Here is a 22,132-nt window from a genome sequence, read left to right on the forward strand (position 1 = left end):
AGGAGCAGACTACAGCAGTTATAGGATCAACTGACTATGAACAAAGTAACTGAGGTACAGGATAATGGTAGTTGCCCAAAAGGGCAACTACCCAAAGTAGGAACAAAGAACATTCATGCCAGAGGGTATTAGTGTGGAGGGATGCTCCCATCACAAGGAGAGCAGGAAAGGCCACTGGTAAATACAAACGTTGGCTAAATGTACAGGATGAAGGACAAGTAGACCAGATCTATGGACCTTCCTTCCATCATAAAGTCAGAAGTGGGAATGTTCACTGCACAGTATTCAGCACCATTTGCAACTCTGATACTGAAGCAGTCCATGTCCAAATGCAGCAAGGCCTGGACAATATCCAGGCTTGGGGTGACAAGTAACATTTGCACCATGCAATGGCCATCACCAACAAAAGAGAATCTAACTATTGCCCCTTGACATCAAATGGCATTACCATCACAATCCCCCACTATCAACATCATCTGGGGGCTACCATTGATCTGGACTAGGTATGAATATTGTGGCTACAACAGGTCAGAGGCTAGGATCTTGTGGCAAGTAACTCTCCTAAAGCCTGGCCACCAAAGGCACAAGTCAGGAGTCTGATGGATTACTCTCCACTTGTCTGGATGAGTGTAGTTCCAACAACATGACAGTTTGATGCCATCCAGCCCAAAGAACCTGCTTTATTGACACCCTATTCACTCCCTCCCCCACTGACACTGTCAGCAATGTGTACCATCTACAAGAGACACTGCAAAAACTCAAGGCTCTTAAGGCAGGACCTTCCAAACCCATGATTGCTACCATCTAAGATGAGGGCAGCAGTTACATGGGAACACCACCAAGACACTCACCATCCTGACTTGGAAATATATTGCTGTTCCTTCACTGTCACTGGGTCTAACAGCACTGGGTGTACCTACACAACATGGACTGCAGCAGTTCAAGAAGGCAGCTCCCCAACTTGAACGACAGTTAGTGATAGGCAATATATGCTGGCCTAGCCAGCCAAGCCCACACGTAAATTAATAAAAGAAACCAATTGAGTCACTCTTGCATGTCCAAAGCCCTATCTCAATGCATTAACTTTTCACCATGCACCATTAATACTTTTGAAAACCAATCATTCACCATTTTTCTCAGTAATGTGACATTTTTAATGTCAAACATAACAGAACAATTTCTTTAATTTTTGGAAAATATTATTCTTTTAAAATAGAGGTTTAGTAGTTTGTGGGTGTGCCTTAATTGGATTAAAGCCAGCTAGTCTGGGTGCTTTATGTATTTAGTTTTGATATGTAAGAGATAGCATTCAAGTGGGGTGGAAACCTGATGCTTTTCTGGTAGATACCAAGCCATATGTTTATTACTAATAAAATTGGTACTGAAGGGGTTTCATTGTCTCACCAGCCTCTGAACTTCACCTTTTAAATCGGTGGTGGTAGGTATAACTTCAGTAGTTTGCCTCTGCTCTGCACACTCGATGTAAGATCAAAAGGCAGCTGCAAGCCTCCAAATGACTCCACAGTGAAAAGAACCTCATTCTGAATTCATAAGGTGCTTTGCCTGATGTTTGGTTAAGTCAATGTGTTGCTGTTGCCTTAATGGAGATTAGTTTGGGAATTTGTTACAAGTTATGATAATAGTAATTTGTAGCCTGTGTAAATTAATAAAATGTTTCAATTAGTTTAATGTGAAGCCTCACTGGGTCTGATTTTCCTGAATTTAGAGTCGCATCTCAAACATAACACTTTTAAAAACAACTGTCATAACCTATAATATAGGGTTAGGGTTAGGGATAATAAAGTTTCCCTCCGGGGAATTTTAAATAACTCTGCTTTACCAACTGCATCATTGTCATAACAATATAACATAACAAAAATTTGCCCATTAAATTGTCCTTTGTGATTTTCTTGTGCCATGGCACAACAAATGGAGAATATTTAGCCACAAGTTTGAATTCTGAATTTAGTGCAGTATACAGAATGGTACTACCCTCCACCTCTCACCATTTGTATAAATTCCTAATTCCACTCGATGGTACATCCAAGGCTTTCAATTCCTCTATAGTCTAGTTGCACCCCCACCCCACTTCCATCTAAGGAAAGAAATGCTCCCCACTCCCAGAATCCAGGACCCAATCTAAATGCTTGTGAAGCCTTAGACTTAACTGTTGATCCCAGGGACATCACAATGCTCCCCAGACCTGGGTCCCTGGGATCACTTGCTTAGTGATCCCAAATCTTGGACCACTGGAATCCCCTCCTGCAGTGTTTAGTGGAACCCTGCCCCATGCCTGTGCTCTTTGAACCTGAGATTTTAACTACCAGACACTGGGCTCTCTTTTCAATACTCTGTTCTTCAGAATACTATTGAGGTGACAGCCAGAACTCAACTTTCAGACTCAGTTGTCATTTATGGGTTCAAGTCCTATTGCAGGGACCTAAGCACATGATCTTTGTGAACATTAGTGACAGCATAGCACTTATACTGCGAAAGGGTGTCTTTTGGGTGAGATGTTCAACTGAGACCCAGTATGCCTTCATATAATTTTGAGATCTCCCCAGTGTCCTTGCCACTATTTAGCCCTCCACTAAATAGCATAGAGGTGGTGGTGTAGTGATATTGTCACTAGACTAATATGCCAGAAACCAAGGCTCTGCAATGCTCTGGGGCTGGTCCGAAACGGGGTTTGGATCCCACCACAGCAGATGGTGAAATTTGAATCAATAAAAATCTGGAATTTGAAGTTTGACTACGAAACCACTGCCAATTGTCATACAAACCCAGCTGGGCACTAATTTCCTTTCAGGAAGGAAATCTGCTGTCTGGCCTACATGTGACTCTTATTGCCCCCTTGTTCAAAGGGCATTAAATGTTAGCCTAGCCAGTGACACCCACATCCCATGAATGGAGGAGGGAGAAACAAGCATGCCTAAACTTAAAACTACCTCTGAGGTCAGTAAATGCAAGTCTTACTTCTCCTGCTTGCTCTGTTGAATGTAGGAGAAACAGCAACATGAAGATAGCAGCAGTAGCATAAGAGGGATATCTTCCAATTCTCTGTCTGCAACACTAACAGAGATCAACTACAACAGGCACACACCCTACATTGTGCAAACCCTGTCATAAAGATAAAAGCAAATTATTGACTGCTGGAAATCTGAAATGAAAACAGAAAATACTGGATTAAATTTAGCAGGTTTGGCAGCATCAGTGAACATGGAGTCCATATGACTCTTTTACGTTAACTCTGTTTCTCTTCCTCCATAGATGCCAGACTTTTTTCCAGCATTTTCTGTTTTTATTCCCGATCACTTAAAAAAACAGAAAATACTGGGAAAACTGAGCGGGTCTAGCAGCATCTGTAGAGAGAGAAGCAGTTAACGTCTCGCGTCCGTATAACCCTTGTTCAGACACTTGCCTCTCCCTCGCTTCGCGGTTTCTAACTCGACGTATTATATAAACATCACACAAGATGGCGCTGTCGCTATTCCCCTCAAAACGCCCCAAACCCATGTGAAACAAACAGCACATCCACAGTGCACCGCGGTATTCCCCGGCCCCGCCCCTTCGCGGGACGTGTGTGTGCATCCGCCCGCCCACCCGCGCCGCCGCTCGTGCCCCCCACCCCCAAACTCCGTGCCCGCCCTCAGCAGATGTTTGGCCTATGAACGGTCAGGACGCGTGCGCACATTCAAATGTTGACGGGGAATGTTTGAGAGGGAGGCTGGGCGCGAGATTTGGCGGGATATAGAAACGGAGCCGGAGAGCGGCTGAAGGAGCGGCGGAGAGCAGAGCCGAGCAGACGCACGTACACATTCCGGAGCAGCTGGGGATATGGTGACTCCACTGCTGGTACTCAGTCAGCGAACAGCGACCCTCAGCCGATGTATTAATTATTGGAGACTGGCCACCCCGGAGCCCCCGAGCGAGTGCGTGAGAGAGGGAAGGGAGTGAGTGTCGGGAGATACAAACCGTCCTTGTCAATAATGGCCAAGCGAGCTCGGAGGTGAGTGAGTGCGCAGCCGGCGGCATCTCACCAAGCACTCATGGTGATCGAACAACCATTAGTTTAATCACTGATGAAAGTTGCTCTCGTTGCTTGCAGCAGGTTACACTGGGGCTGTGATGTCGGAAGCTATATCCATATAATATTTTTTTAAAAAAGGACTTTCGTACCTTTTTTTGAAGTAACGTGCCGCTGAGTAATTGCCATGCTCTGGTTTGGTGTTTTGCAAGAGTAAGCTTTACCCATGTTCACGTCCATCTAGAAAAGTTGCTTGGGAACTGTTAAACTTCGCAGTTAAATATGCAAAGTGCACCAGGTGTAACGTGCGAATTAGGTTACAAATATTTTATAAATTTTGATTTGTCATTCATGTGTTCCTGCAGATGTAACTTGCCACATCATAACTGGGCGTGCTACATAATACAGTATCATTGTGAAACTGATCAGAGAAGCTGGCCAAAAAATAAAATTGGCAATACTGTAGTTGGCCAATAGCTGCAAATAGTACAATTCAGCCGAAATCATTGCAGTTATTAGTTGTCTGGTTTATTGGAGGGTTAAATTCGCCATGACCTGAAGTTTAGATAAAAATAAAATGATAGGATAAAATTATCCAGGTTTTGTTTCTGGTGTTGTATTAGAGTTGTATTAGAGTATGAGGGGAGAGGTACAAGGCCAACTATTTTCAAATTAAGCCCTTGGTTTTTCTGTCCTTAAATCTCATGAGAATTCCACGGCGTGTATATTGAAAGCTTGTTAGATATGCTGTTCAGAATAATTTAACAAATAGTAAGGGAAGTAGACTTTCTTATCCTGTAAAATAAATTGCAGAAATCAAATCTATTTAATATAAATCAGAGAAGTTAGTTTTCCCTGTCAGTACCTAAAATTGTTTACCTGGATGTTATTCTGAAATGATCAGTTAAGCAAACTGGAAATCATGCAACAGGATGGAAGGAGGCCATTCAGCCTTTTGTGTCCATGTTGCCTCTCTGCAAGAGCAACTCATCTAGTCCCACTCCACTGCCTTTTCCCTGTAGTTCAGCATGGTTTTCTCTTCAGGTGCTTATCCGATTTCCTTTTGAAAGCCACAATTGAATCTGCCTCCTCCACATTCTCTCAAACAGTGCATACCGGATCCTAACCACTTGCTGCATTTTTTTTAAAAAGAAAAGTTTTTCCTCATGCTACTGTTGGTTCTTTTGCCATTCACCTTAAATCAGTGTCCTCTGTTTCTTGACTCTCCCGACAATGGGAACAGCTTCTCCCTATCTACTCAGTCTAGACCCCTCATGATTTTGAACATCTGTATAAAGTTTCCTCTCAGCCCTCAATTCTCCAAGGAGAACAGCCCCAGCTTCTCCAATCTATCCATGTAACTGAAGTTCCTTATACTGGGAACCATTCTTGTCAATGTTTTTTTGCACCTTCTCTAAAGCATTCACACACTTTTTCTAAATTACTGTGCCCAGAATTGGACACAGTACCCTAATTGAGGCTGAGCAAAGTGTTTTATAAAGGTTCATCATAACTTGCATTTGTACTCTGTCTCTATTTATAAGGCCCTGGATGTCATATGCTGCTTTAATCACTTTTTCTCAACCTGTCCTGCCACCTTCAGTGAATTGTGCACATATATGCCCCAGGCCTCCATTCCTGCACCCCAAATTAATTGTACCCTTAGTTTATATTGCCCCTCCTTGTTCTTCCTACCAAAATTTATCACTTCACACTTGCATTAAATTTCCTCTGCCATATCTGCCCTTTCCCTCAGTCTGTCCATGTCTTCTTGAAGCCGATCACCATCTTCCTCACAGTTAGCAACTTCCAAGTTCTGTGTCATCTGCAAATTTTGAAATTGTCCTCTGCATCCAAGTCTACGTCATTAATATACATCAAGAAAAACTTGAGTCCTAACACTGGCTCCTGGGGAACCCTACTGTGTACCCAACCATTCACCTCTACTGTTCCAGTCACTCAGCCAACTTTGTGTCCATGCTACCACTATTCCTTTTATTCCATGGGATTCAACTTTGCTGGCAAGTTTATGTGGCACTTTATCAAAAACCTTTTGGAAGTCCATGTATACCACATCAAGCACATTACCCTCATCAACCCTCTCTGTTACCTTATCAAAAAACTCAAATCAAGTTAGTTAAGCAAAGTACTTCAGCCATGCCCTCTGACTCCTTTTAAATATGCCCCCCTTTTTGGTCCTAATTGGCCTCACCCTTCCCCTTGCTATCCTTTTACTATTTATGTGCCTAAAGAAGACTTTTAGATTCCATTTTATGTTAATTGCCAGTCTCCTCTTATATTGCCTCTGCCTTATATTACCTTTTTCACTTTCCTTTGAACTTGCTGTATTTAGCCTGCTTCTCATTTTGTATTATCAATCTGACATACACCCTCTTTAATCTACTTCATCCTATCTCTCTTTCATCTTCCCGGGATCTCTGGCTTTGATTGCCCTACCTTTCTCCTCCATGGGAATTTACCCTGACTGTACCTGAGCCATCTCCTTTTTAGAGGCTGCCTGTTGTTCCTTTTAATGCTTTGTCTGCCCATTCCAGTTAGATTCCAATTTACCTAGGACATATGTTTCCTGATCTTCTGAAATTGGTCATCCTCCAGTTAAGTATTTTTACTCTAGGTTGCCCCTTGTCCTTTTCCATAAATAATTGTATGGTTGCGGTTTCTGAAGCATTCCCCTACTGACACTTGATCCATTTGACCTAACATTCTCTAGAAGCAGATCCAGCAATGCTTCCTTCTTCGTTGGGCCAGAAAAATACTCAAGAAAATTCTCCTGAGCACTCTAGAGAAACTCTTCTTTCTCCTCTCTGCACTATTACTGCCCCAGTCTGTACCAGGATAATTAAAGGCTCTGATTATCACTATGCTATAGTTTTTGCACCTCTCTGTAATTTGTTTACAAATTTGCTTCCCTCTTTCCAACTGTTTGGCCTATAGAATTCACCCAGTAGTGTAATGGCATCTCAAATGTTTCTTAACTCCTAACCAAATTGAATGTCCTTGATTTCTCCAGAATATCATCCCTCCAAGACTGTAATATTCTCCTTAAACAATGCTGCCACACCACCTTTCTTTCCTTTCCTATCCTTCCTAAACGCCTTGTATCCAGAAACATTTAGTGTCCAATCCTATCTTTTTCTATGGTGGGTTCCTGTTATCACCACAATATCATATATTCCCTTGTAGCCATCTCCACCTGCAGCTTGCCAACCTTATTTACCACGCTTAACATATGTGTACTGTAACCCTAATTTAGATCTTATTGTATTCTCTCTTAGTCTGACCCCACCTAATCCTATTTCTTACACTCGTAATATCCCAGTCCTTCAAGCAATTTGTTTCTCCTTGTGACAGTTGATGTCATCTGCCAGTTTATCCTCTCATGTCATTGTGAGGGGGACTGCAATGGATAAAACAAGCACTAACTTCTACCTGTGTCAAAATTTTCCATCAGCCAAAAAATGGGATGGAGACCTAGTGTAGCTATGTCCTGCCCTAAATTCTGCCCTCATTCTACCCAATTTACACAGGAAGTATCCATTCAGGCTCATTATATCTATATATTTGTTACTTTTAATTTTTTTTAAGGCATCTTGTGATCATCTGTACTCCATATCTGGAGTACCATGTACAGTTTTGGTCTCCTTATTTGAAAAATAATATTATGTTGGAAGTAGTTCAGAGAAGGTTCACTCAACTCATTTCTAGGATGAAGGGTATATCTTATGAAAATAGGTTGAACAGGGTGGGCCTATACCCATTGGCATTTAGAGGAATAAGAGGTGATCTTATTGAAACATCTAAGATCCTGAGGGAATGTGATAGGCTGGATACTGGGAAGATGTTTCCTCTTTGGGGAGACTAGAATTAGGGGATACAGTTTAAGAATAAGAGGTCTCCCATTTAAGAAGGACATGAAGAGAAATTTTCTGAGAGTCGTTGGTCTGTGGAATTCTCTTCCCCAGAAAGCAGTGGAGGCTGGGTCATTGAATTTATTCAAGGCAGATTAGATAGATTTTTGATAGACAAGGAATTCAAGGGTTATGGGGGAATGGACACAGTGGAGTTGAGGGCACAATCTGATCAACCATGATATTGAATGGCAGAGTAGCTCCTAAGACCTGTGTTGATCCAGCTTTTGTTGCCCCTCCTAATATCTAATGGCTCAGATCTAATTTTGTCTGATTAGTGATAGCAGTCGGCCATTTGACCCCTCAAGCCTTTTCCGTATTCATGGGTGATTTTCATCATAACTCCTCTTACTTCTCTTGGCTCCATTTAACAAAAATCTATCACTCAATTTTGAACTTTTCAATTCATCTAGTCTCAACAATGTTTTGGGGGCTGAGTTCCAGACTTGCATGAAAAAGAACTTACTGACTTTGCACCTGAACAATCCAACTCTAATTTTAATTTTAAGTTTATGCTTCCTTGTTCTCATACCGGAGGAAATAATTTCTCTGTCTGCCCTGTTAAATCATCTTTAGATCACCGTTAATCTTCAGGGGAGTACAAATCTAGTCTATGCAATCTGCCATTATAATTTAGTCCTGTTAGCATTTTATTGAATCTGTGCCACAATTGTTCCAAGGCCATTAAACATTTTTGAGGTGCAGTGCAGAGAACTGAATGAGGTACTCCAGATGCGGTCTAAGCTTTATCTAACTGTAGCATAACTTCTACCCCTTTTGTATCCCAGCCCCCATGAGACAAAGGCTAGCGTTCCATTAACATTTTTAATTACTTTTTGTGTCTACAAAAGGTCCACTAGGCTTTAGTGATTTTATGTGCATAGATCCCTGAATCCCTCTGCTCTTCCACAGATCCTAGCTGCTCACTATTTAAAAAATACTCTGATCTATCTTTCCTAGGCCTGACATAGATGGCTTCATATTTCGCCACACTGAACTCCATCTGCCGGTTTTCCCCACTCACTTAATCCATCGATGTCCCTTTGCAGCTTTGTGTTCCTAACTATGCTATTTACTGTGCCCACCCAACTTGAAGTCATTAATCTGTTCCCTCATCCAAATTATTGATAAATATAGTGAAAAGCCAAGGCTGCCCTACAGACAGCTAGGGGACACCGCTAGTCACACCCTGTCAGTTTGAATATGTACGCATTATTCACACACCCTGACCTCCCAACCAAGTCCCTAACCATGTCAATAGTTGTCTCCAATTCAACTCACTTTCAGCTTTGCTAGCAACCATATTGAATGCCTTCCGGAAGTCTATATAAAGAGCATCTATATACACTTCCTTATCTACCACATTAATAGCCTCAAAAAATTTAATTAGGTTATTTAGACATGACTTGCCATTTACAAATGGATGCTGGCGCTAATTCTGTCCCTAATGACATTTTCTAGTAACTTCCCAACAACAGTTAAGTTAATAAATGTATAATTCCCTGAGACCTTAAAGAGAACGCGTGCTTCACGGATTGTTCCCATAATCCCAAGGGCAATTAGGGATGGGCAAGAAATGCAAACCTTGCCAGTGATACCTAAATTCCATGAATGACTTAAGAAAACATGTAGTGTGCAGTAGGTATTGATTTGAGTTTTAACACAATCCGCCAGAGCAGTTTAGCCTTTGTAACACGTTTCCTCTGATCTAGTGTTGTCTGTTTTTTACCTTTTTCTGTTGTCCTGCCCCATGCTGCTGTCATTTCCTCAGTTTGTTGCTTTCTCAGTGCCTTTAAAATAGTGCATAAAGAAACAAATATTTACTAAAAATCACCTTATATGGAATTACTATTTGAACTTACGCAATACTTGTGATCTTGCCCAAGAATTTATAATCTAAACTGTCTCAGAAAATTTGCTGTGTTATGTAAACGCTAAACTTTATCAAAGCACCAGATGGTGCTATGCTGCATAAGATAACTGCAGTGACCTTTAATAGTTTAGTGCTTTGCAAGCTCCAAGTATTGAAATTCATTGCTAAAGTTTGACTATCCATAACATGGCTGGTTTGGTTTATTGAACTTTCTTATTGAGTATATGTTATTTGTGCATTACTTCTTTTGTAAAGAAAGCTGCATAGTACTTCTAATAATAGAGTGGCCACTGACGAAGCTCAAGAATACTGCACACCAGCCTGCTCAGCATTCTCTCAATTATAAACGGGGTTGGAAACGGGCGAGTCATGTGACTGATGTAAAGTCCTCCGGATAATTCAATTAAAAAAATAATAAATTTAACCGCCAATTTAAATAAAGAACACCCTTTTTTTAAAAAAAAATGAACCTGGAAGATTGCAGTGTTGGGGTATAGATCACTTGGTGAGTGTTTTGATTTTCTATGTTTTAGGGATTTTTTCTTGTTGGCCGGTGGGGGGCGTTGTCCAAAAGGCCTGGAAGGTTCCTTGGAGCTGCCATATGGTTGCAAGGTTCTCCTTATCCTGGTCCAGGAAATCAATGAAGGTTGTGGATTGAAGCCAGCAGTTGTCCTGGGTTTAATTCTCTTGGATGAAAGACCACTGGAACCCTTCAGCTCAAGCCCATTTGTCTTGGGTTAACCTTCTGTGTTGGCAGTCCTTGTCCTGAGTTGCCGTGTTGTCTTCAGTGTTGAGGGAGCATGCAGCTTGTCACCATAGAGTGTCTGAACATGGATATCTGTTGCTATGCAAGTCAGGCATGGGGCTGGGACTGGGACAGCAGCCGGTGAGAAACTCATTTAACATTTGTGGGCCGAGCCTCTGGTTAGTGATCCTAAAATAAGAATAGCAGACAGGGACTGATCTGCTTTAAAAAATGGCCTGTCTGCTATCAACCCAGATGGATGGCCACCCAGCTAGCAATAACCTAGCTTGTATTTTATTACTGTCATTGAATAGCATTGCTTGAATCTGTTTCACAGATTCTGCAGCCAGTTATGCAGTTAGCTGTCTCATACTATTGTTTTGAGGTGAAATTTCTTCACTCAGGGTTGTGCATCTTTGGAATTCTCTACCCTAGAGGGCTGCGGATGCTCATTTGTTGAGTATAGTTGAGGTTGACAGATTTTAGACTCCAAAGGAATTGAGAATTAGGTGGCATAGTGAGTTGAGGTTGCAGATCAGCTGTGACCTTATTGAATGACAGCAGGGCTGAGGACTGTATGGCCTTATTTCTGCTCATTTCTTATGTTCTTGGGTTAATTCCAATTCAGAACTATTCATCTTGTGGAATTTCTAACTTTTTAAAAAAACTACAATTGTGTAACTGCAACCTTGATGATAAATGACTGTGATCCGCTCAGCACATATAAGTACTTTTTGAAGTGTGGTCATTGGCTGCATTTTCCCTACATTACAACAATGTGTGACCTTGTCATGTGCATGAAAGCAAAGAGATAAATAACCGAATAATTTGTTTTGGTGGTAATGATTTGAGAGATGAATGCTGTCCGGTACACCAGAAGATCCACCTACTTTTCAATATTGCCATGGGATATTTTGCACTCGGCTGAGGGATGAAATGGTAGTTTAATTTAACATCTGATAGTGCAGCATTCTTTCAGTACTAAGGCGCCTTAGTTTTTGTGTTCAAGCCTCTGCAGTGGACTTGATTCCACAGATGAACACTGCCACTGAAGCAAAGCTTCTTTTAATGTCAAAAAACTTTGCAAGGCGCTTCACAAATGGGCATAACTGAAATGGGTTCAAACCAAGAAGTAAGAGATTAGAAAGCTGACAAGGTGATGGGGTTTGAGATGGTTTTTAAAATTGGAAATAGTGACATAGATGTTTAGGGAGGCACAGTAGGAGATGATGCATGGAAGGTCTGTCAGAGGAACAGAATTTTCAGGAGGAGAAATAGGGCTGAGGAAGAGTTCAGTACAGCCCACATAATGATGTAAGTGATCACATGACCCACACCTAGGGTCAGTCTAGTGTTGGAGAGAGCTATGTATATCAGCAAGCATGAAGACAGCTCCTAGCTTAGAACTATTTACAAATATACAGCAAAAGGTACAAAAGTCAATAAAGACTTGCAGTTATTCTCCATATGACTATGAAGACTTATTCAGACCTATCGAACTGTAACCAACACTCTACAACATGGTGGAAGCATGTGTAAAGACCCAAAACCTTGCAGAAAATGCAGAGAAATACTAAAATGCTAGAAGACTAAAGAAAAATTTAACAAAGCTTTCTGGTCTGAAAAGAAGCTCCAGAAGCAGAAGTGCAGAGGAAAAATTGCTGTGGAAAAGCTCCAAAGAAAAGCTTGGAAGCTGAAGGAAGAAATTAAAAATTCCTACTGCAGCAGAAAACTCCATTGCATCCCCTTTGGAAGTCCAGCTTCAAATCCCAGAGTCAGCAGACCTAGCTAGGATGAGCTAAATCAATTAAAATTCCAGGTAACAGCAAGTCCTGAGGAATCTTTTAAAATTTCAGAGTCAGAAGTGCAGTTTGATTAAAACCCATTTACTAAAAACCCAATCCCTGAGTCAACACCTTTAACACATGGCGTCAAGCTCGCTCCAAAAAAATTTATAACTAATTAATTGAATATTCCGGGAGAATCGGGACTTTAAAAAAACCCAGCTAAAGGCAAGCAAAAGCCAGGATTCGGCGAATTCACAACTTAAAACATTTACGCTGAGCAAGAGATCTCTGCAGGCAGCAGTTCCAGGCAGCCATTCTCGAGAACCTTTTTTAAGCTGAGCACGATTACCATTGTAGTGGAGCCTGTCAGAACTTGCAAGTGTGGAAAACCCCTTTTTTTTTGTCTCCCAAGTGAACAGCAATGTCATCTTGAAATTCAAAAAGCTCTTAAAGCAGAACCTACACTTTAAAAATTTTTTTACCATGGATCAGAATTCAACACTTCCAAACCAATTTGGACTTAGCCAGGGGCCAAACTTAATGGGAAATTTGGTGTCCTTGAGAGGATAATTTCCAAACTGCTGGAGTACATCAGGTCTAAGTAAAAAGTAAGAAAAAGTCCAGATCACTACCTTTATGATGTAAAAGCAAAATACTGCGGATGCTGGAAATTTGAAACAAAAACAGAAAATGCTGGAAAAACTCAGCAGGTCTAACAGCATCTGTGGAGAGAAAGACAGAGTTAATGTTTCGAGTCCTTATGACTCTTCTAACGTTTTCCCAATGACGGATGTTATGCCAACTGTCTTATAGTTACCTTTTTTTTTGGTGTCTCTCCCTTTTTGAATAAGGGCATTACACTGGAAGTTTTCCAGTCCTCTGGGGCTTTTCTAGAATCTAAGGATTCTTGGGAGATTACTACCAGTGCATCCACTATCTCTCTAGCTACTTCCTTTTAATATCCTAGGATGCAACCCATCAGGTCCAGGGGACTTATTGGTCTTTAACCTCATTAGTTCCCTAGTACTTTTTCTTGTGATAATTATTGTATTTATTTCCTTGCCCCCTTTTGCCCCACAATTATTTAGTATTTTTGGAATGCTATTAGTGTCTTCTACCATGAAGACTGATGGAAAGTATTTATTTATTCAACTCCTCTGCCATTTTCTGGTTCCTTATTATTTCCCCAGCCTCATTCTCTAGGGGGCCCATGTTCACTTTGGCCCCTCTCTTCCTTTTTATATATTTAAAGAAGCTCTTACTGTCTGTTTTTATATTACTTGCTAGTTTACCCTCAGTTTATTTTCTCCTAATTTTTTGGTCATCTTTTTGTTGGTTTTTAAAACTTTCCCAATCCTCTGGCTTACCACTAATCTTTGCCACATTGTATGTCTTTTCTTTTAATTTGACACTATCCTTAACTTCCTTGATTAACCGTGGTTGGTTTGTCCCCTCCCTAGAATCCTTCCTCCTCACTGGGATATATGACTCAACAAAGATGAGCTATTTTCTTAAACGTCTGCCATAGTTCATCAACCATCTTTTCTGCTAAAATCCTATCCCAGTCCACTCCAGCCAACCACCCTTTCCTTCCTGCCCGTCCTTTCGAAAAGTCACATACCCATTAATATTTAGTTCCCAGCTTTGATCACCCTGTAACCATGTCTCCGTAATGGCTATAAGATCATACCCATTAACCTCTATTTGTGCTGTTAATTTTGTTCCAAATACTACATGTATTCAAATAAATAGCCATCAATTTTGCCTTTTTACCACTTTTTTTTCCCCCTCCCTTTGACCCTATTTGCTGCTGTTTTTTATGTTTGTGTACACTGTTTTTTCCTGTCACACTCTGGGCATTATTACCTAAATAGCTGCCCTATCCTTTTGCTTTGTAAGCTTACGTATCCCCTCTCCAGATCCCACACATCTATTTAGTTTAAAGCCCTCTATAAAGCCCTACTCATTTGATTCACCAGGACACTGGTCCCAACATGGCTCAAATGAGCCCTGTCCCACCGGAATAGCTCCCTTCTGTGCCAGTACCCCATGAACTGAAACCCTTGCTCCCACATGAATATTTGAGCCACGCATTTAACTCCTTGATTTTATTTACCCTATGCCGGTTTGTTTGTGGCTAAGGTAGTAATCCTGAGATTATTACCTTGGAGGTTCTGCTTTTTAATTCAGCTCCTGACTGTGTTCAAATTCTTTCAGCAGAACCTCCTTTTCTAGTCCTATCGATGTCGTTGGTACCAACATGGGCGACAACAACTGGATCCCTCCCTCCCACTCCAAGCTGCCCTCTAGCCCTGAGGGGAAGCCCTTACCCCTGGAACCGGGCAGGCAAATTAGCCTTCACTTCTCATGCTCATGGCTGCAGAGAACAGTATCTATCCCCCTAATTATACTGTCCCCTACCACTACTACATTCCTATTTACTGCCCCCACTTGAATGGCTCCCTGTTCGATGGAGCCGTGGTCAGTTCGCTCATCCTCCCTGCAGTCCTTGCTTTCATCCACACAGCTGCAAGAACCTTGTAATTGTTGGACAGTTGTAGCGGCTGAGGCTTCTCGAATGCTACCCCCTGGGTCCCCATACCTGCCTCACCTGAAGTCATACCCTCCTCTCCCTGATCAAATACCAAATTTGAATTACCTAATCTGAGGGGTGTGACTATCTCCTTGAGCAATATCAAAGAATTATGCAGCACAGAAACAGGCCCATCATGTCCGTGCTGGCCATCCAAGCACCCATCTAATTCTAATCCTATTTTCCAGCACTTGGCCCATAACCCTGTATGCTATGGCATTTCAAGTGCTCATCTAAATAATTCTTAAATGTTGAGTGTTCCTGCCTCTACCACCCCCTCAGGCAGTGTGTTCCAGATTCCAACCACCCTCTGGGTGAAAAAGCTTTTCCTCAAATCCCCGCTAAACCTCCTGCCCCCTGGTTATTGACACCTCCGCTAAGGGGGAAAAATTTCTTCCTATCTATGCCCCTCATAGTCTTGTATACCTCTATCAGGTCCCCCCTCAGCCTTCTCTGCTCTAATTAAAACAACTCTAGCCTATTCAGTCTCTCTTCTTAGCTGAAACGCTGCTGCTTAGGCAACATCCTGGTGAATCTCCCCTGCGCCCTCTCCAGTGCAATCATATCCTTCCTATAGTGTGGCAACCAGAACTGCACACAGCACTTCAGCTGTGGCCTAACTAGCATTTTATACTGCTCCAACATAACCTCCTGGCTCTTATATTCTGTGCCTCGACTAATAAAGGCAAGTATCCCATATGCCACCTTATACCTTATCTACCTGTGCTGCTGCCTTCAGGGATCTATGGACATGTACACCAAGGTCCCTCTGATCCTCTGTACTTTCTAGGGTCCTACCATTCATTGTGTATTCCCTTGCTATGTTAGTCCTCCCAAATGCATCACCTCACACTTTTCAGGATTAAATTCCATTTGCCACTGCTCTGCCCATCTTGTCAGCCCATCTATATAGTCCTGTAAGGCTTTCCTCCTCACTATTTACGACACCACCAATTTTCATGTCATCTGTGAACTTATTGATCATACCTCCTATATTCACATCTAAATCATTAATGCACACTACAAACAGCAAGGGTCCCAGAACCGATCCCTACAGTACACCAATCGTCACAGCCTTCCAATTGCAAAAACAACCTTTGACCATCACCCTCTGTCTCCTGCCACTAAGCCAATTTTGATAACTTTCTCCTTCGTGATGTGGTGCAATGTCTGCAACTCGAACTCCAGCTCCTTAACTCGGATCCGAAGTTCCTCGAGTTGCAGACACTTTCTACAGATGTGTTCGCTCTGGATCACCTTGGTGTCCAGCAGCTCCCACATGCTGCAGCAGTAACACCTCACCTGTCCTGCCATCACTATCATATCGTATTTTATTTAATTAATTAATTACTCTAGTATCCCCGCTCTTTACACTTTATTGCTGTAAAAAAAATTACAATATCGATGTTATACTTAAGCTACTTTTTTTAAAAAAAGGAAAAAAAGACCAGCGATCTAAACACAAACTAAAGACTTTATTTTTACTTTAAAGGCTAGAAATACTCATCAATCCTACTCGCCAATTGGTGGCTCTCCGCGCTCTTTTCCCTCTTGCGCCTCTTTATGAAGCCTCTCGCCTCTCTCCGTGCTCTTCAATGGACTCAATATAGTTGTTCCAGTCATTTTACTTTTCTAAACTAAAGAGGATCATCAATTGACTTGTGGAAATAATGAACCCCTTTTTTTTTAGAGTCTTTTATAGAGTGTAATCTTTTCCATAAGTTATTATTCACTATTACTTAGATGGTAAGATGTTGTGCTTCCATCTTGTAGATTTGGCATTCGTTGCTCTTAGTGGTGAGTTAGCATGCAGCACAGGCGATGTCCCTGGTGTTGCAGGAGTCGTGCTCGCTGTTGCTAATGTTGCGTCATTTGCTGGTGATGTTGTCCCCTTAGATATTGATGTTTCCCAGTGTTGCTGATGGTCTGTTCTGTTTTTTCCAGCCCTGGTGTAGGTTGAATATAAACTCTCTTGTTTCTTCTCATTTGCTTACCAGTTTTGGTCTCAACTATGTATGATCTTGTTGTCTTGGCTTCAGCAACAACTTTGCTGGGCTCGGGACTGGATCCTCTACATGTACACTTTGTCCTTTCAACAGCTCAGATAGGGATTTAGCATGTTTGTTGAAGTGCTGACCATCTCTTTGCTTCAGTGACTGTGTCTGGATTGGTCTTTCTATAAACCTGTGTTCTCGGGTAGTGTGGTAATGAGATGATGTTGAATCCATACTGTTCAGTGAATTCCTTAACTTCCCTGGATGTGAACTGGGTGCCACTGTCACATATTAATTTTTCAAGAATTCCTTGCTCAGCAAACAGAACTTGTACTCCTGAGATGATTGTTGTGGCACTCATCCTCTGGGTAAAAGGAAGCTTTGAGTAGTAGCCTGTGACTGAGATACACTTGTTTGTGTCACAGTTTGATATTTTTCATAATGTTATTGTAGGCTTCTGGGTCAGAGTGTGGATGGTTCTGTCTGTGTGACTGATATAATGAGAATAGGGGTGCTTAGACTACAAGATTGGAATTATCAAAAGAGTAGGCGTAAAACACTTTTGAAATGGCGATGGATAAATTAGGATGAGGGTTAGGATGACACAGACTCTACAGAGGGATATAGGTTAAGTGAGTGGGCAAAAATTTGGCAGATGGAATATAATGTGGGAAAATTGAGGTTATGCATTTGGGCAGGAAGAACAGGGGAACTGAATATTATTTAAATGGAGAAAGACTGCAGAAAACTACACAGGGCTTTGGGAGTCCTTGTGCATGAACCCCAAAAAGCTAACATACAAGTTCAGCATGTAATAGGGAAGGCAAATGAAATGTTGGCCTTTATTTCAAAGGGAATGGAGTATAAGAAAAGGGAAGTCTTGCTAAAACTATACAAGGCACTAGTTAGACCACACCTAGAATACTGTGAACAGTTTTGTTCCCCTTATCTAAGCAAAGATATACTGGCATTGAGGGCAGTCCAGAGAAGGTTCACGTGGTTGATCCCGGGTATGGAGGGATTTTCTTATGAGGAGAGGTTGATTAGGTTGGGCCTGAACTCATTGGAGTTTAGAAGAATGAGAGGTAACCTTATTGAAACGTTTAAGATCCTTAGGGAGCTTGACAGGGTAGATGCTGAGAGGTTGTTTCCCCTTGTGGGAGAGTCTAGGACCAGAGGACATAATCTCAGAGTAAGGGGTCGCCCATTTAAGACAGAGATGAGGACGAATTTGTGGAATTCTTTATGCAGAGGGCTGTAGAGGCTGGGTGGTTAAGTATATTCAAGGCTGAGTTAGACAGGTTTTTAATCAGTAAGAGAATCAAGGGTTATGGGGAAAGGCAGGAAAATGGAGTTGAGGATTATCAGATCAGCCATGATCTCATTGAATGGCGGAGCAGATTTGATGGGCTGAATGGCCTACTTCTATGTCTTGTGGTCTATGGTTCCACAGGATGTGAATGAAATTTGCATTTTTAGATAAGTGAAGGGGTTGTTTGATTTTTTTTTCCAAGGGGATGGTGTAATGTTTACAACTGGCAAGATAGTGAGGCAAAGAAATACTTTTATTTTTCCCAAAAGGAAAAGGCCATATCGACAACATGAAAGGTTTTTAATATTATGGAAAAAGTAAATTTCCAAAGACATGTAGAACAATAGGATTTTACACACCTAAGAGAGAGAAATGTATATAAAGAAGGATGGAAGGCTATGTGAGGTGTGGCTGTGGAAAATCTGGGAAGGTACACGGTGTGAACCAGACTTTGGAAAAGCCTCTAAGAGCCACTCTGAAGAAGTGCTGCTCCAGTAACTACAAGTTTATGTTAAAAACCTTTTGAATTCCATTGTCAAGTGGGTGCTGTGGTAACCTTGCTGGATTGCTTATTCAAATTTAGTTTGGACTGTTGCCTTAAAGGGGGTGTGTAATTGGTTGTCAGGTTAATCAGGAATTTTGGGATTTGTTATAATATCAAGTAACTGTAATCTTGTGTATGTGTTTGAATTCTTTTCTTTTGACTTTTAATTTAATTTTTAAGATCTCTTGTTAGGGGACTCTTTACTTCTAAATTCAGTGCATAAATCTTCTTGTATTAACTACAAATTGCAAAACCTTTGTGATATCGTGGCCAAGTTTTCCTTGTGGATTTGGTCTGCCTGGCACATACCACTTGCTACATCATAACAATTGTGTGTGAATAAATTGGCTCCCATAGTATGGGTGGTACTTAAGTTATCTTTTTGTGTTGTGTGTTTCTGTACTTTTGGCATAAATTGCATATGGACACCGTATTTTCATGTCTTTGTATATGCCTATCTAATACACAGCGAGTTTACCACCACTCTTGAGTCCAGGACAAAGCAGCTTGCTTGATTGGTACCCCATCCACTCTCTCGACCACTGACGCATAGTGGTAGCAGTGTGTACCATCTACAAGATGCACTGCAGGAACTCTCCAAAGCTCCTTAGACAACACCTTCCAAACCCACAACCACTACTGTCTAGAAGGACAAAGGCTGCAGACACATGGGAACACCACCACCTGGAAGTTCTCCTCCAAACCACTCACCACCCTGACTTGGAAATATATCGCTGTTCTTTACTGTTGCTGGGTCAAAATCCTGGAACTCCTTCCCTAACAGCATTGTGAGTGTATCTGCACCACATGGACTGCAACGGTTCAAGAAGGCAGCTCGTCATCACCTTCTCAAGGGCAATTAGGGATGGGCAATAAATGCTGCTTAGTCAGTAACGCTCAGATCACACGAATGAATAAATAAACTTCTCCATTCCCATGTGGCCTTCATGTATCTTCTGGAGAAGCTCTTCCTTCATTGTTTTGAGTATGATTATTCTTGATTCGGCTAGCAGAACACCCATCTTCCAGTGAGATGTCAACTCTGATAGACCAGTACTGCTGTGTTGCTGGCTGTGTTTGCTGTTTCTTCTCAGGCCATCTCTGGATCCCTTGCTGAGAGAGCATCTATCAGTAAGTCCTCATCTTTGCTGGTCTCATCTCTAATTTGACTCTTTCGGTGGTGTTACATTCACCAGGTGATTAATCTTTGTAACTAGATCTTTTAGTTTGGTTGTCACCACAGGACAAAGACGAGATACAGTATCTGTCAGCACAATTTCGCTTCCTGGTTTGCATTTGAGTGAAATCTTAACTCTGAAGCCTCAAGAGTAATCTCTGTAGTCGTGCTGATGCTTTACACAGATCCTCCTTGTAGATTTGCTCCAGTAGATGATGATGATGATGATCACTCTCCATTATGAACTTTCTTCCTTAGAGATAAGTATTGAACTTCTCATATCCATACACCACTACCAAAAGCTCTTTCTATGTTGGCATATCTGGTCTCAGCTAAGGTCAGAGCTTTGGATGCAAATGCTATTGACTTTCCCTCTTGCAGCAGGGCTGCTCCCTTTATAGAAGCATCTACTTGCAGAGTGACAGTAGGACAGACTTCTTTCCTGACATATTACCTTTTTTTTAGTTTGTTGAAACTCCTTTCTTATGACTCTGACCACTGGTACTCTATCTCCTTTCATCAGCTCCCATAGGTTTGTTGTGTGCTCTGATATACGTGGTATGAAGGAGCTTGTTTATTGGATCAAGCCAAAGAAACTTCTCAACTTTCTCTTATCCCTTGGGGCTTCCATTCCAAAGACAGCCATGATTCTTTCAGGGCTCGGCTTGATTCCATCAGGTGTGTACATCATTCCAAAGAACTAGCATTGTGTTGCTTTCACAATGCTTTTGACTCTGTTTAACTTGATCCTAGTTTTCCTGGTTCTTTCCATGGCTTGATGTATATGGTTGCCATGATGTTTTCCATCTGCACTGGTATATCTGGATCTCATCTGCTGTGCTGACTGCTTCTTTTGCACCCTCTGTCTCGTTTACTTTCTACTGGAACACATCCTGATCACTTGAGGGCCAAAAGGCAGATGCAGGAATTTGTACCGTCCAAAAGGTGTGTTGAATGTTGTCAATAGGGAAGCTTCCGCATCTAGTTTCACATTCCTGTAGCCTTTTCTGGCATTGAGTTTGCTGAAACCTTTTGCCCCTGCCAGTGCTGGTGTAATTTCTTCCAGTCTTGGAATGGGGTAGTGATCCATCTTGGTAGCTTGATTGAGATCTTTGGGACCCAGGCAAATTTTTAGCAGTCCATTTGGCTTCTCCCTCACCACAATGAAATTTACCCAGTCTGTAGGCTCTGTCACTCTGGCAATCACCTTCTTTTCTTCCCTTTCTAGGAGCTCTCTTTGAAGCTTTCCTTAAGTCCTATTGGTACTTTACATGGTGGGGTGGATCACTGGCTTAATTGCTGGATCAATAGTGATATACTCAAAGCATCCAACCGTCCCATCGAAACACTCTGGGTACATTTTCATCAAGTTGTCTTTGCGCCTGATTGGAGAGTGCTTTTCAATGGGTGTACTTCCTCCAATCCTCAGTGTCGCCTCCATCACCTCCTCATGGTTTACTGAGACAATCTGAAGCGCTTCACAGCTGCTCAACCCCAGGATAGCAGGACCATCTGTTTCAGTGATGAAGGACATACAGTTAACATCTTTTTTCCTTTGTGTGTCCCTCTGATTTGGGTTGTTCCTAGGTGTTAAATCTCAGTTTCTCCTGTATGCTGTTAGGTGTTCTGAAACAGAATATTCTTTGAATAATCATTTTATTCCAAATTTTTGGGAAAGATCTTCTGATATAGTCTGAGTGCAATGATACTCTATGCTCCGGTAACAGTCTTCACCTTTTAATATTTATTGTGGGCTTTCCTCTCACCCTCTTCCTGTTCTGAATGGTTGTGTAAATGTTTTTTCTCTGGGAACGGTAGTGTCCAGCCATTTCATGCAGTAGTATGGTTCTTATGTCTATCGTGTTCTCAAATTCACTGTCATTTTCCAGGGTATGGATGTTTTGGTTGCTTTTCCTGTCCATTCACCCAGTTGCACTGGCTCTGGTGCTTTGTTTACTGCTTTCTATCTTTTTGTTCGGCACATTTTTGGCCTTTCCACAAGCTCTGCAAATTGATCTATATGCAGGACATTTCCTTCTGTCTAAAATTATGTGGTCGTCCACAGTTTCTGCACGTCTTTCTCTGTGTTTGGTGTACGTTCTTTTGTTGCTGCACTGCATCAACCCTGTTGCCTTTCTCTTGGCTTAACTG

General features: G+C 41.7%; 1 protein-coding gene across 2 annotated transcripts in view; it reads left to right on the top strand.

Annotated features, from left to right (window-relative positions):
• Window positions 1-3,672: 3,672 nt before the first annotated feature.
• mybl1 (v-myb avian myeloblastosis viral oncogene homolog-like 1) overlaps window positions 3,673-22,132 on the top strand; it is a 153,238-nt gene continuing 134,778 nt past the window's right edge. For both annotated transcript variants that reach the window (XM_078540399.1, XM_078540403.1), the window contains exon 1: window positions 3,673-4,009. In XM_078540399.1, coding sequence (XP_078396525.1) covers window positions 3,990-4,009 — 20 coding nt within the window. In that variant the 5' untranslated portion in view covers window positions 3,673-3,989. The remainder of the gene's footprint in view (window positions 4,010-22,132) is intronic.

This window comes from Cetorhinus maximus, chromosome 4, assembly GCF_964194155.1.
Source record: "Cetorhinus maximus chromosome 4, sCetMax3.hap1.1, whole genome shotgun sequence".
In the NCBI taxonomy this organism is placed as follows: domain Eukaryota; kingdom Metazoa; phylum Chordata; class Chondrichthyes; order Lamniformes; family Cetorhinidae; genus Cetorhinus; species Cetorhinus maximus.